General features: G+C 41.2%; 1 protein-coding gene across 2 annotated transcripts; it reads left to right on the plus strand.

Moving 5' to 3' along the window:
- Positions 1-788: 788 nt before the first annotated feature.
- On the plus strand, positions 789-14,228 carry snx27b (sorting nexin 27b). Of its 2 annotated transcripts, none has more exons than XM_070835100.1 (13): positions 789-1,138; positions 4,547-4,778; positions 5,100-5,292; positions 5,504-5,568; positions 5,653-5,757; positions 5,885-5,963; positions 7,159-7,322; positions 7,419-7,508; positions 8,524-8,673; positions 8,771-8,899; positions 11,194-11,253; positions 11,352-11,414; positions 11,537-14,228. In XM_070835100.1, exons 1-13 carry the CDS (start codon positions 807-809, stop codon positions 11,579-11,581), a joined length of 1,707 nt encoding a protein of 568 aa, XP_070691201.1. In that variant the 5' UTR covers positions 789-806; the 3' UTR covers positions 11,582-14,228. The 2 variants fall into 2 exon arrangements, with proteins under 2 accessions (XP_070691201.1, XP_070691200.1); XM_070835099.1 differs by having other exon boundaries at positions 11,352-11,400.
- The last annotated feature ends 1,791 nt before the right edge of the window (positions 14,229-16,019 follow it).

A 16,019-nucleotide genomic window follows, 5' to 3' on the forward strand; every position in this document is an offset into this window, starting at 1 on the left:
TCAGCTATGATGGCAGAATCATCCTTATCAATTTGATTCAGTGATGCTGCTTTAAAACCAAGATTGCAAGATTTTAAGACTTAAGACGATGGCATCAAAAACTAAACTATATAATATGTAATGAAATATATAATTTTGCAAGGGTGCTGAATTTAGGGCTGCAACAAATGATTACTCTCTTGATCAATTTATCTGATCATTTTCTTGATTATTTGAGTAGGTTTTTGGCACATAAAATGAGACTGGGGGGGGCGATTTCTCACAATCACTGTTTCATAAAGCTCAACATGGCAATATTAAATTGCTTGTCTTGTCCAAACAACAATGAAAAATGAAAAATATATTTTCACTTAAAACTAAAAAATAAATCAACTCAAAAGCTGCACATCAAAATGTTTAAATCCCTCAATAAGTGCAACTATACAAATATTAAACAAGAGAGAAAAACTCGCTCAGAGAAAAGTACAAAGTACAAAATAAATTTTTTTCTTTCTTTTATTCTACTAACTACTGGGTTACAGTCAGATTAGTTAATTACATTGCTAATTTAACCTGAAAATATCACTGGTTGACCCTGAAGTTGCCGGAGTATGAATGTGGCCTAACTAGGGACCTCCAGGACTCTAATGTGACCCACATGGAACGCGTCCGGGGGCGGTCTCGCTGATCATCGGCCTCTCTCGGTGTTTTCCGGAGATCTCGGTCAGTTAGCTAGCCAATCTGATTAGCCTGCTGCTACCAGCTAATGTTTCCAGGATATTTATCGGTAGCTAAACTGGCGTGGATGATTCAAATAGAGTAGAAAAATGGCGGACGTCGAGGGACAGGGAATTTGTTCGTCGGTCCCTCCGTTGCCTCACTCTTCCTCTCGTAAATGTTCCGGTAGTGGTAACATTACACCGGGCACCGGCGGCAGCTGCCAGACGGCCACCACCGTTACTTCAGGCCCACGGCTAGTCCGGATAGTGAAGTCTGACTCGGGCTATGGGTTCAATGTTCGGGGACAAGTTAGTGAAGGCGGGCAACTACGGAGCATTAACGGGGAGCTGTACGCTCCGCTGCAGCATGTTAGCGCTGTCCTGCCGGGAGGTGCCGCCGACAGAGCCGGTATTTCGAAGGGGGACAGGATTCTTGAGGTGTAAGTGGCTACTGTTTTAGCTTAACCAAAAGCATATTGTAAGTAACCTACACGTTTATTTAATCTGCAAATGATTGTCAATGAAAGTGAAGGCACGTAGTACCTGTGAGCATCAACCACTGTCTCCTAACTGGGATCAGTGTGCATGCACTATCAATACCGGTCCTGCAAGGCAGAGCAGCCGTTCATCCCAATGAAAGGGGTGTCTGTGTGTGTGTGTGTGTGTGTGTGAGTGTGTGTGTGTGTGTGTGTGTCAGAGAGAAAAGATCCAGGGATCATTAGGAATTCCCATCACACTCAAACCTGTTTCACTCATCCACAGCATGCCAAATATTCTCAAGTCACCCCCTTGTACACATTCATTTCATGGTAGCGAGATGCAGTGTGCTTAGTATTTCTGCATGATCCGCTGCATCCAGTACAGCTGACTTTGCTGACATTGATTATAAAGGTTTAAACTAGGAAGATCATTGTAATCACCATCACTGAATTTGGTAAATTAACCACACATGGCTTTGATGGCACTATGACTGAGCACTGACGCGTGTCCTGCAGTTAAAGGTAGAAGTGGTTGTCCTCTCTGGCACATTAGTATGCAGAGATGGAGATAGCTTGCTGATGTTAGGCTCTGTTGCTATGGCGAGGAACACGCAGCATACAGCTCAGCATCAGTGCTGGCGCTTCAGTGTGTCTGTTTGTGTGGAATAACAGTGATGCAGAAACGGGGGGGATGCCTCCAGTTCAATTCTGATTGGCTTTGCTCTTAAAAATTCAGTATCTTATTGGCTGTCTGCTGCACACTGCTGTGTTAATGGATGGCCTGCAGTAACCTGGCAGTTTGTTGACCCCATTATTTCTATGTGCTTGTGTGCAAGCATGTGGATGTATACGCATGTGCATGTTTGCAATATTGTATTCTAAATGCAGCCCGCATTTAGACTTTGGTGCACGGTGCCTCTCTCCCTTCCTGTCAAGGCACAGTATGTGCACCGTAAATATGTATACATACAGTAGAGTGCCTGCACACTCGCTGCAGTGGTATAGAGCCTCTGCTATTCTTTCAATCAGTCAATCTCAATCAACACTTCTTTGCACATTTAAAAACAATTCCTGCTTCTGGAAAGTTGATGTAGAATGCATAGTGCTTTACAAATTCCCCTGCTTGTGTATAATGCATAATTCCCTTGACTGTGTATAATGCAGAACGGCCAAAAAAATACCTTTTTTATTTCTTCAAGCTGTGCAGTGTATGTTATTGTGTGGTTTTAGCATGTGTGTATCTTTCCTCATGCATGCTAATGTGTAAATTCATAAAACAAAATATGAAACTCTACTCTTCAGCAGTGATATAAACACATAAATCATGCATTACCTTGAATTATAAAGGCAAACGAACTGAAGATATGACACATGGGAAAATGCCTCATAAAAACTATTTATCGCACTTAGAAGTGCTGATTGTGCAAGTGCAAAGGCCACTACATCATGTGCATATTATATTGTCTCATAGCTGCTAAAATGAAAGAGCTACCAAAATGCTTAGTCTGTGTTTTGTGTTGTAGGAGACGCTTGGTCTTTCTCCCACTACACCTGCAAGATGGTTTTATTCCTGCCTCTCCTATCGGTCTTTGCTTAGTTCTACCTACATAATCATCTTTCATTACCAAAAACTAGTTTCAGCTTTTCTGTGTGAGCAGCTTTGCTTCTCTCGCTTGCATATTCATGTGAAGCTATCTCTTGCCATTGAGTTATTAGGTATTAGAGAGCTTGTGCTCAATAAGCTTTAGCCTTGTTGTGTCACCTTTTCAGCATAAGCCATGTCATGAGATAATGGCTGACATACCAGATCTGCTGTCAGTCACAAGTTCTGTCTGAAGCCTATATGAATATTATATAGGTCGCACTTCTTTCCTATTTTCAGTCAACCCCCACCCTCCCATTTATCTTTCTATTTCCCTATTTACCGTTGTCCCTGTTACTGCTGAATCCACCGTTGACCTGGGGAGGGACTAGACAGACATGCTATGGTTTTGCAGCTGATTTCACCAATGACAAGGATGTAATCCCTCACTGGCTTCCCACAGAAGAACACTGCCAAATGTGTTCATTGTACAATGACTGCCTCAGTTGTTCACGAGGAAGTGTTGACATAACATATGTGTGTCTCTCTGGATATGAGTGAAGTGAGTGAGGGAATGTTCTGAAGATCATATTAAATATAGGATTATTCAAACAAACCTTTTGCATGCCATTACACCCCTGAAAGCTATTGCTGAATGTTAGCCAGTTTTATCTGTCTGAGAGGTTCAAAGAAAAATGTAACACAATATTTAAACATGATTAACATTTTCCCCAAGGTATTGACTGGGTTGCATTCAGGTTATACAAATGAATAACAAGTGACATTTCAGCTCTGGCTTCTGTAGTCTTTGGAAAATGTTTAAGTAGACGTCAAGCCAGCCTATGCATTCAGTGCTAAAATCTGCAAGCTATTGTTTAAATTGCAGAAACCCATTACATTAGCACAACTAGCACAGAATAACAGAGTTTGCTGAATCTCATTTTGGCATGGTTAAAATTATACGTTTTATTTGCCAACCCACCCATAACATTGCAATTTGTTTTAAAAAGTGTCAAAGAAACAGTTAGAGGTTATGCTGAGAGCTTTTAGAAGAGCTGAGGTGGCCGTTTTGAGTAAAGTTAACTGTAGGTCATGTCGTTACAGCACTGTCATCAGCACTGTCATGCCTTTGACACATGCCCGCCAAAGGGCACACACCCACTGCTGCTCATGCTCAGCTGTGCTAATGACATAAACCAAAGGTCTCATTCCTCGGGGGAAATGTAAACCAAGAGTGATTTTGAGGACAATGCATCTTCCACTCGTAAACAGAACACAGGCATAAACAGAAGCAGTTTCACTTTATAATGCTTTATTCACTTTCTGCTATTTAATTCAGAATTTATGTACTGTTAGGACTTTCAATAATAATTCTCACAATCCATTGTGCTGTGAATCTCCTGATTAAATGCTTCACTCGTTCCCTTGATATAAGCTTACAATGCAAAACGATGATGAAAGTGTCTGAATACCACAGCCCTTTGTGAAACTTACCAGTTTCTTGTTGTCAGTATGTCAGAGATGTGTTGATTCAAGCCCGTGGTCATTTTTGAAGCTGTAGTTGGTAGCGTTTGTTTGCTTGTTGTATTTTTTACTCGGTATAATTTAGTCCAGTACAAACATAGCCTCAAAATGTGCCATAGACACAAGCATCATTAGTGCTCTAGTACTCTCATTAAAACGTACTTTAAGGAAAATAGTATTTATTGCACTATATGCTTAAATACTGTGCATGAATTAGTCTCATCACCCTATCATCTACATTTCTCCCTCCATGTTTTCAACAGTAATGGTGTGAATGTAGAGGGAGCGACCCACAAGCAGGTGGTGGACCTGATCCGGGCTGGAGAGAGGGAGCTGGTGCTGGCCGTTCTGTCTGTGCCGCCTCAGGAGGCAGACTGCCTGGATCCTGGAGACGACATTTCATCACAGTCCTGCTATGACTACTCCGACAAACAGGCCGTCCCCATCTCTGTGCCGAGCTACAAACACACTGAGCTCAACCAGGAAAAGTTTGTGGTGGGTGCATAGATGGCAATTGAGAGGGCGAGGAAGAATTTGGGAACATAAATGGATGAAAAAGTTAATACGTTTTCAGGTAGGAGGATTTGTCAATGGGGTGTAACAAAAATAGAAGACGCGGCAGATCCGATCATAGTGTCAACATGAATCCTGTATTCAGGTCTGTGATCAGACGAATGTTCCAACAAATATTTATAAATAACTCTTGTTGTGGTAATAGAATATTTTTATTTGAAGATCTATCGATTTTAACTCCCTGTCATTGCTTTAGGACATTCATTTTTATTGTTCTCTTTCTCTGCATGCTCCCTCCTCCAGGTATATAATGTGTACATGGCAGGCAGGCAGCTGTGCTCCAAGCGTTACCGTGAATTTGTGATCCTACATCAAAACCTGAAGAGGGAGTTTGCCAACTTCACGTTCCCCAAGCTGCCTGGGAAATGGCCCTTTTCCCTGTCAGAGCAGCAGCTGGACGCACGACGCAGAGGCCTGGAAGAATATCTGGAGAAAGGTCAGGAAGAGAGAGGGACATGTTGGGTTTCTATAAAACCTTTGTAACGTCAGACTTCAGTAATTACTATCATCCTCTGTGTGGTTTGTAAACTTAAGTAATAGGGCAAAATGTCTGAAAACGTCTGGGGGATCTATCGTACAAAGTACATAAATACACCTACTTTACATAGAAAATCCTTCACTCAATATAATTTGTTTCTCATGTGCAGTGTGCTCTGTGAGGGTCATTGGAGAAAGTGACATTATGCAGGAGTTCCTGTCTGAATCAGATGAGGTAAAAAAAGAAAAATCTACATGTGTGTATCGTTTTTCTGCCCATGACTCACCATTCAGTTTGTCCCTCGTTCTCCTGACCTAGAACTATAATGGCGTGTCAGATGTGGAGCTGAGAATAGCCACACCCGACAAAACCACGCTCACTGTGAGAGTTCGCAAAAACTCAACTACAGACCAGGTCTACCAGGTAAACGCATACGCAGGCCAGAGCAACTATTAACTATTATAACCATGGCCTTATTACAGTCATCTCACAAATGTTATACTCCGTTTTCCTTCTTTCCCCTCACATTCTGCCTCTCTCCTTCTCTCAGGCTGTGGTTATGAAGCTCGGGATGGACAGTGTAACAGCAAGCTACTTTGCTCTGTTTGAGGTCATCAACCACACCTTCGGTTAGTAGGAGCACATGTAGTCTGAGTTTGTGTGCATGCCCCTTTTCTACACTGGAAATGTCTTCCAGTTTTGCATCTTTCTGATGATTTCGTCAAAGCCCTTTTCAAAATAATCTAAAAGAAATACTTGAGTCCTTTTGTACATGAAAGTCCTTATGTGTTACTTCAACTGGTCCTCGTTTTCTCAAGGCCGGTTTGATACAAGGACATATGAGACTTTTTTGAAAAGCAGCAAAATGAAATTATACCACATCATTTCAACACGCAGCACCACTGAGTGTATTCACCGTGACCTGTGTTCTGTGTCTTCTACTGCCACGACAGAAGCAGCTTTACAGCAACAGCAAAAGCAAGAGTGATTTTTGATAGGAATTAGAGTTTTGCATGCAGGTCACAAGAGTTCTTTCTTTTAGGCAAAGAATGAATTAGAAGTTAGGTATTTTTTTCTGCCTCATCCTTGTTTTTTTCAGTGGCAGATTAGATTATCATAAGTATCTGCATTCCTTCCCCTCTCCAAACTCTCTTATTTACAGATTTGAGGAAAGGCAGCAGCTAGGAGTAAAAACAAGATGAATCGCCACCCTTTCTCTAGCCTTTTCACACTGGTCAGGCTACCTTTTAGTTTTATGGGTGACATTAAGATATTTTTCTTTACATTTAATGTGCATGCTATGATATAACTGAAGGTATAGCACTGTCCTTTTAACTCTATGCTTCTTCTGGCTGCTTTAAAGTGTAGGCAGATTTGCTATTTGCCTTAACTATTGGACTTTACTGTGGCTGAGGAGCTTAGACTGTCATCTCTTAGATGATTTCATGAAATTGATCCTCAGTCTTGCTTCAGTGTAAGGCCTCTGTTCACACTTCTGTACCACCTCTTGCTGTTATCCTTGTCGCTTTGTTTTTTCATTGCTTTGTAATCGGCCACTTTTTGTTTATTTGTCAGTCTCTTAATATAGCCAGGTTCCATCTGGGTGCAGTGAGATGTAGGCATACTACTGCATACCAGCAAGATGAGAGCATCAATCAGAGCAGAGCTTCTAGTGTGTTATTTGACAGTAAATTCTCTGTTGAACATGCAGATAACAGTTTTTTTTAAGGAATTACATTCATGGCAACAAACTTGAACAACACTCTTTTCTCACCATGTAAAATCTTCGTCCTTCCCTCCCTTTTTTTCTCTCTCTGTCTTCAGTTCGTAAGCTCGCCCCCAACGAGTTCCCCCACAAACTGTACGTACAGAACTATACCTCAGCCATCCCAGGGACCTGCCTCACCCTACGCAAGTGGCTCTTCACGACAGAAGAGGAGATTCTGCTCAATGACAATCAGCTTGCTGTCAACTACTTCTTTCACCAGGTTTGCACACGTCTGTCTTCCTTTGTGGTCTGTGTATGTATGTGTTCTATGTCGGGGTGTTTTAACAGTGTCCCCTGTTTGATCCTGTCTTTGCAGGCTGTGGATGATGTGAAGAAGGACTTCATCAAAGTTGAGCAGAAGTCTTATCAGCTTCAGAAGCTGGCTGAGCAGAAGAAGATGTCTATGGTCAGTCTCTCACATATGGACAGACAGACACCACACAGCTACCCTACTACTGCTGCTGAGTAACGCACACAGACAGATAGTTACGCATTGTAGTTCAGTGAGTCAGAAGTGCAGTTCAGACCAAAGATTAGCTACAAGACGAGTTGAAACTTCCAACTGCTACAAATGTGCTGGTCTGCGACATCCTGAAATCTGTCAGTTTAAACCAGCACGACTAAACGAGACGATGTATCATCTCGGTGGCACAAACTCTCTGTACTTCCATTCTAACTGCCGGCTTTTAAGGTTGTATTTGTAGCTGGATATAATTTTTAGTATCCTAAATTATGAAATATGAAGTATTGCTGAAACACCAAAAGCAAGAGAGTTGATCATTTGGAGCCATCCACGGGTGCTTCAACGTAAGCACCCATTATGCTGCCTTTATGCTGTGCACTTGAAACAAGAGATCTACCCTCTTTTGTCATTCTCCTTTGTTTATTCCCAGAGCACTTGAGTCCTTTTGAGAATTTTTCCCCTGTCCAAAACTCTGCCATTTCGACCAGCCGGTTGACAGTAACCGGCGGACTCCGCTACAAGCTGATTGGCTGTTGTGGCAGGCAATGTCATCAGCTGACTTGAGTCTAGCAGAAAGGGGCCAGTTTATACTGCTGCAGTGTTTCCCTGCAATGTTCTCAAACGGTTTCATCTTGTCACAAATCTTTGGTTTGAACTGGGCTTTATGTCATATAACAAAGTGGAGTCTTCTGGGGTTGGCAGTTGTCTCACTGCGAGAGAATAGGTTTGACTGAAGCGTCAAAGACACAAATCCTTGCAAAGAATGTGCGCACTGACACTTCTCCTCCTCCTCTGTCTGAACACACACATAAATTACTCTCACTTTGGAGAGATTAAACCTGCCCCAGCAGGTGAATATGTAAACCCTATTTTCAGATCGGTGTGGCTGCAGAGCATAATTATAGTGTCTGACATTGCTCCTCTGCTTCTCTCTGTCCTCTGCCTCTTTCTCTCTCAGTATCTGAGTTTGTTGAGGAGTTGCGAGGGCTACAATGAGATCATATTCCCTCACTGTTCCTGCGACTCCCGACGTAAAGGCCACGTCATCACAGCCATCAGCATTCACCACTTCAAGCTGCACGCCTGCACCGAGGAAGGGACACTTGAGGCAAGGGCAACTGTTTGTTAGTGTCTGTGCCTTTTGTATAAACACAATTTGTATGTATGATGCAATGAGTGTACTTAAGCCTCAACTTTTGCTCCAGAACCAGGTGATTGCATTTGACTGGGGCGAGATGCAGAGGTGGGACACAGATGAGGAGGGCATGGCCTTCTGCTTTGAATATGCACGAGGAGAGAAGAAACCACGCTGGGTCAAGATATTTACACCTTATGTGAGTATCACACGCACATTATGATTACAGAAGTATTGTAGTGAAAAGAAACCTCCTGTAGTCATAAAAACATTAAGTTATATAATATAACTCATGGGAAAAATATAAAACTGATGATGTGACATTTATTTTCAGTTTAAGTTATCTCCCTGTCCAATGTGTCATGTGGTCAATTTACATAATACTGACTTGGATAACTAGTCTCCAGACTATCTTACTCATCGGCAACATTTATAACAGCTCTTTGATTTGCGTACAATAAAATGAAATATTTGTAAATATAATGTCCAAGATCAGTAGAGTTACTGCTATAATTTAAAGGAATAGTTCAACATTTTGGGAAATACATACATACATACTTACACATACAGTGCTTAACAAATGTATTAGACCACCACCCAGTGTAAGGTGTTTGCCACCGCTGCCCTAAATTTACAGTATTGCTGATTACCAAAATATTTTTTATGTTTCTGTAATGGTTAATCCACCAGTATGTGATGTATGTAATGATGTATTTAATGCTAAAATATAATTATTGTTGTTATCCATTAATTTTCAAATTTTCTGTTTTACAAGAAAGCAGAAAAAAAATAGTAAAGCACATTAGCATTTTTTGATTGAGATGTCAAATTACAGTTATTTACTTGCATTCCTGAATAGAAAAATGTGTTTTAGTGGTTGTATCTTATTCTTGATTAATTTCTGACTTCTCAGAGTGTGCTGGCTCAAATTTGGATATAAAAATGTGAATTCAGTTTGAAATTCCTCATTCCTGTTCAAAATGGTGAAGCGTAGGGAACTCACTGAGAAAGAAAGAGTCCGAATTAAAGCACTTCATGATGCTGGATGGTCTTTGAGACAAATAGGGCAAGACATAAAGTATTCTCTGTGGTCAAGTATACCTTGGACTCGATTGCAGAGACAAAATGTGCCAAGGAAGAGGCCGGAAACGAAAGCTAACTGAATTAACTGAAGCAGATGTCAGGCACCTCAAGATTTTAAGTACTAGAGAAAGGCAGACCACTGCCATTATTGAGGCCTGCAAACATCCAAAAACGCCTAAAGTTTGCCAGGGAGCACAAAGACTGGACTGTAGATGACTGGAAGAAGGTACTCTGGACGGACAAGTCCAAGTTTGAACTCTTCAGTCAGCATCGTCGTGTTAATGTCCACAGAAAAGCTGGAGAACATTTTGATACTAGATGCATTGCACCCACAGTGAAACACGGTGGAGATTCCTTTATGGTATGGTTTTCCATTTGTGAAAACGGCATGGGCAAATCCCTTCTGGATTGAAACTGATTGGTCATGGGTTCATATACCAAGAAGACATTGACCCCAAGCATACTTCAAAGAAGTGCAGAGACTACTTGACCAAGAAAAAGGAACCTGGAGTACTGGAACTGATGGACTGGCCAAGTCAAAGTCCAGACTTGAATCCTATTGAACAGATCTGGGATTTATTGAATTCAAAAATAGATAGCACAAAGGTTTCATCCAAAGCAAGTCTCTGGGAACAGCTAGAAACTATTTGGAACTCAATAACAAAAGAGACTGTCGAAAAGTACATAAAAACAATGCCAGCAAGAATGTAAGCTGTTATCAGGGCCAAAGGAGGTCATACAAAATATTATTATTATTATTATTATTATTATTATTATTATTTAGTTGTTCCAGTTTGTTATTTGCCTAATAAATAATAATACAATTTTAGTTTGAAACAAGTTTTTGACAGATTTCTAAAATATTTGTGTTTTCTCGTTTTTATGAGAGGTGGTCTAATAAATTTGTTAAGCACTGTACATACAACTACACATACATATGTGGCTACCACGAGCAGCTGGTTAGCTTTGCTTAGGAAAAGGCTGCACAAAAAAGCTAACCTGCACATCTAATGTTCACACAAGTGTAGTATAAAAGCAATTCACACTTGGGTTACACTATTTCTGCACAAGTTCTTGGCTCTGAGCATTTGCCAGGCAACCAGCGGAGACTCCAGGAAGTTTGAGTTTCCAGCCAAGAAATGGACTGGCACACAACTTTTTTGGATGGATTAAACAAACAAGATGTAATTTGTTACTTATTGAGCTTTAGAGGTTCTGGTAGGTGTATTTTTACCATGTGACAATGCTGGGGTGCCTGTTTTCTTCCGTTCCTGATTTTTGCACAAAGCTAAGTTAACCAGCTGCTGGCTGTAACCTTAAATCTACAGTACAAACATGAGCGTTTATCAAACTCTCTGCCAGAAAGCGAATAAGCATAAATTCCTGTTTCTCTTTGTATTTGCTGTGCAGTTTAACTACATGCATGAGTGCTTTGAGAGAGTCTTCTGTGAGTTGAAGTGGAGGAAGGAGGTAAGGACAGTCCACAAACAGACTAAGCTACTCCATTACAAGCCATTTATTTGTGTCCTTAACTCATACCGGCAATGTGTGCGCGTGTGTTCCTACAGGTGGAAGAGGAGGCTACAGACAAGGACAATAAGAACTGCAGTAAAGATGGTATGTGTGGCAAGGTAAGGCTTTGCCTGCCTCTGTCCAGTCTATGATCCAGTAATAGCCTGGATGAATTTCTTTGTTTTCTGCCTCCTGAGTTTGTGTGTCTGTGTCTTCGTCTTGATTGCTATTTCTGTTGCAGAATATTTTCCAGCTGCTGAGGCACAGAAGGGATGGAGGCACCTAGGGAGGGAGATCGTTACCTAAACGTCACGGGCTCAGCTCAGTCTGGCCCTCATCTAGCCCCAGACCCAGCAACACTCCGCTATTAACTATATGGTTATCATTTACACTCCATCAGCTACAACCTGAGAACCTACCCCTGATACATGCAAACCAACAAGCATCTGCAAATGAACAAATCAAATAAACAGAAGCATAAAAAGCTAAAGACACATGAACCAGAACTCTTGAATCCAGCACATCATAACCACGCATTAAGCAGAGCTCTTTCTAAAAGAAATGAGGCCTCTATAGACTGAAAATCATGGATTCATGCAAGCCTTCTTCTTATTGGCAGGGACTGGAAGTGGAATGTGACTTGGAGGTTTTCAGCCTCTCTGAGGTAATCGTGCCAGGAAGAGAAAGCTGAAGTGAAAGGGGAACAGAGATAACACTGATCAGCGATACTGAGGGTTGACCACAGGAAGACACTCAGCTTCTCAATTTGTGGATCAGAGCAGCAGTGTCTTTGTGGTCTTTTTGGCCAGTTGTTAGCGTGCAAAGTGCGTTTGTGCACATTAACTGCACATGGAGGGGAGCCACAAAAGACAAGGGGCCAACCAGAGCGAGGCCCTCAGAATGTAAGTCACTGCTGAATTACGTCACATACAGGAAATTTGCATCTGTTTGCCGCTAAATTTGCATTTATAAAAGAAAAACTGTTAACACTAATGTGGCAAATGAAGGACGGAAGCGAGTAATCAGACGTTTTGCAGGGTTATTTGACACATTTTTCATTCAGAGATTAATGTGTACAGAGCACACAGCTGTGAGAATTTGACACATGAGCAGGAACATGTTAAACTTTAGACTAATGTTGCACTTTATCCAACAGTATTAACAACCTCTAAATGTGGGGAATATAATCTAAGATGCAGATAGTGGGCATAATACTGGAACTAGTCTGTACTTAGTTTATGTTCATTTTTGACTGACCACAGTATGATTATGTACTGCATCGTCAGATGGTATGTGCAGCGTGCAGAGCCATGCATTAAACTTTAATGTATGTATAGTATTATTTGAACACTCCATGCTAATGTTTTTAGGCCATTGTAGAGTAGCGCTGATATGGAGCAGTGATCAGACACGGGGCAGTGTAGTACAGTACGTTTAGTGTGCGTTACCCACGCAAGACAGCAGGGGTCCTTCTCTTACTGTCTGCTCTGTAGCTGACAGTGATTACTTTGTTTCTGAGAACTCTCAAATGATTTAAAATAGGCCTATAATTCAAAGGGCCTTTCTGCGCAGTGCTATTTATCTCTAGCCGGTACTTTGCTGTACTGTTAAACCACTCATGTGCTTCAGATTCAGGTTAAGTGGGAAGAAAAGAAAAAGGGCCGCTTGCACCTTTCATCAACACGATAGATATGAAGATAACTGCACATCCACTAGAAGCTTTGTTGCAACTGATCACATGATTTGAGTGGAGGGGTAATAAACAGTGCAATTTAATGTCCCTCTAAATGAGCCCCGTTAATGTTCTCATTCCTAGAATAATGGGATAATTAGGTATAACATAATTAACTGATGATGCAACAGTGACTTCAGACATATAAATAAAAATAATGTAATTACACGTTGTTACATCATTAAAACTTGACGGTCTTATTGCTGACATTAAGTATTAATCATAGCTCAGTTCAATATTGTGATGTTACTGCCTTATTCATCAAATCTAAACAGCTTTGTTGCATCAACTCATTTAGAAGGACATTTTTCTTAACATTTTGAAAGTTCATTTCATCTGATAGACATTACATGTTCAGTTGCCAATAGCTTTTATGGGATGAGCTCTCCTGTTAGTGCAGACTGATATGGTTGATTATTCTGATAGTGATGAGAATGTTGTTCAAAATCAATGTACTGTATAGCATAATATGGCTAATTTATGCAAGATCACGTGTGGGGTTATCAAACTGATCCTCAAAGCAAAGACACGTGGTCACAATATGATTCCAGTGAATGTGAGTATAACGTAATACGATAATTTTCCCAGCCCGCACCCCCGTTAAGCCCATAATGAGTGTATCAAGAGTATTTTTGTTCTCTACAAGGAAGTAAAGAGTTGTAGATTGACATCAGTGGCTCTTACTAAGAGTGCTTGTTATACGATAATGATGGTGCTGTCAACAAAAGCCATTTTGGGTGATTAATTAGCTTCAACAGACCTTGGTGGATGTGTAAAGGAGGTTAATGGAATGTGTTGAGCCTTGAATGGAATGAATGTGCAATCCTAAAGGCTGAATGCATTTCCCAGGATTCTTGTTTGTTCACTGGACCATGTCCGACGTGGTCGATTGTCTGACATTGTCTGATCTGCCCACCTTCTAGTCTATGCTCCCCGCTCTCTCTTTCCCTCATTCTCACTAGAGTTAAGTGTCACTAGCATTATTTATTTCAGTAAGATACAATGTTAAATTCAGAATCTCTGTTGTTAAATTTTTCACCACATATGGTTCGGCTTTCAAAGAACCATGCTAAGAAGGGGATAGAGACTGACAACCTGCAGATTCTTCGACATGTTGAAATGTAAATTCTAAGACAAAGTGTTTGGTTACGTCGCTTACTGTAATAAATTGTAACATATTCTTTTAAATAAACCAATTTATTGATGCAAAGTTAGTTGGGTTTTTTTTGTTGATTATGTAGATATGTGTGTTGGAACCTGAGACAACACCAGTAGGCGGTAGCTGAGATTCAAGAGCTGCCAAATCATGAAGTTGCACACAAGCCTCTCCGTTTATCCTATAAGGATGATTTTTCACTACTTCTCCCACTCTCCCTTTGTGTACCCACATGTGCTTTCGTTCTTCCTCTCTCCTGCATTGCCCTCCTCATCTCTCCCCAGCTCCAGCGTCTTAATGAGATCTGGGAGACAATTACCCAACACACAGTGAAATGGCCTGCATATCGACCTGCATCGAGCCTCTGCACCCAGTAATTAATAGCAATTGACTGATGGTGGTGTGGGATATTATCTTGGAACATCTGAATTTTGAAAAGTTAATCTCTGGGCCAGAAACCCGTCCTGAGAGACAAATGATCAGACTTCATTGTTGATCAGTTTTATACCATGTCTTAATCACGTGAAAGGAGTGAAGAAGCTGATGTGTAGCTTGAAGGATAATTAAACTGAAGAATGATATCTTTAAAACATGTAGATTTGTAGTCCACAATTGTAGCTAAAGTTGAAATTTCAGTAACCGAGATGCTACAGTGGATGAGTCATTACCATTTTTGTCTCAGTTGGTAGGAGTGATATTGGCATGTTCTCTCTGTACTGGTGGGTTTTCTGCGGTTTCCTTTGCAAAGACGGTGAGAAGGACTATGACTGCCTGTGAACAACCTATGATGGGCTGGCAACCTGCCCAGTCTTCACTATTAAAGTGGGAAAAGCTGACTGATTAGGAATAGTAGTGGGATAAGAATAGTGGTTAAACTAAGAAAATATTGTGTAGTCATTGCTTTCTTTCATTTCATTATCAGTTTAATCGATTAAACTCTCTCAAAGTACAGCATATTATATTACTCCCCTCCTGTGTATTTTCTCCCTCTCATTTTTTCCCACAAGTAAGTACAATGCAGAGCTAACGGCAGACAAGCAGCAGTGTAGGTGAACAGCATGTGTGTGAGACACAAAGAGACACATCTTTAGTGTGCATGGTTACTGCATTGGGTCTGCAGCAGTGCTCTCACTGAGTGGGTTTGTGCTTGCTCGGCTTCATGTGTCTGGATGTGGGGGCAAATTTCTGCAACTTCTACAGCCACACATTGCAGTGGCCCCTTGACACCCTGCATCCCACTCTCCCGCTCGCTGCATTATGTACCTCTGTTTTGTACGATTCGGTTTGCTTCTCCTCTGAACAAACAGCTCTGCGTGAGCCGTCGACGCGGAGCAGGTGGATGACTGAGTCACTGCAGGAGTGGAGTATCTTAGATTTATTACCTTTGCTGTATTGCATCTCTTGGCTGTGTTAGGCGGCAGCTCCAGCAGTCACACAGACAAAACAGTAGGCCATTGAAATGCATGGTGAATTGCTACAATAGTGAACTGCTCTGCCAGCGCAAACTGTACTTACAATGAACATGAATTAATTCATTAATAGCTTCAAGGCTGAAGGTTTTAGTACAGCCGTGCCAATACACCAATTAGCCAAATTCAGTCATCATAAAGCATTTGCATTATTTCATTGTCAATCATTTTACATGGGAGTGTTTGCCAAGATCATATATTTCGATAAAGGCTCCCTTTGCCAATTCAGAATATATATCCAGTCACCCCTAAATGCTGCTGTAAGTACAGTTTAGCAGCAGCAGCAGGAGGAGGACAAGGAGGAGGAGGAGGAGGAGGAGGGGGGAGTCACTCCTCTCCTCCTCCTCCTCTCTCCCTCTCTCATTAA

Source organism: Pempheris klunzingeri, chromosome 8, assembly GCF_042242105.1.
Source record: "Pempheris klunzingeri isolate RE-2024b chromosome 8, fPemKlu1.hap1, whole genome shotgun sequence".
In the NCBI taxonomy this organism is placed as follows: domain Eukaryota; kingdom Metazoa; phylum Chordata; class Actinopteri; order Acropomatiformes; family Pempheridae; genus Pempheris; species Pempheris klunzingeri.

What these genes read in the sequence shown, in the direction of transcription:
- snx27b (XM_070835099.1), top strand. Translation starts at nt 807, where the DNA reads ATGGCGGACGTCGAGGGACAGGGAATTTGTTCGTCGGTCCCTCCGTTG. An exon ending in GGGGACAGGATTCTTGAGGT is followed by an intron (nt 1,139 to 4,546) that starts GTAAGTGGCTAC and finishes TGTTTTCAACAG; the next exon opens with TAATGGTGTGAATGTAGAGG. An exon ending in TCCTGTCTGAATCAGATGAG is followed by an intron (nt 5,569 to 5,652) that starts GTAAAAAAAGAA and finishes CTCCTGACCTAG; the next exon opens with AACTATAATGGCGTGTCAGA.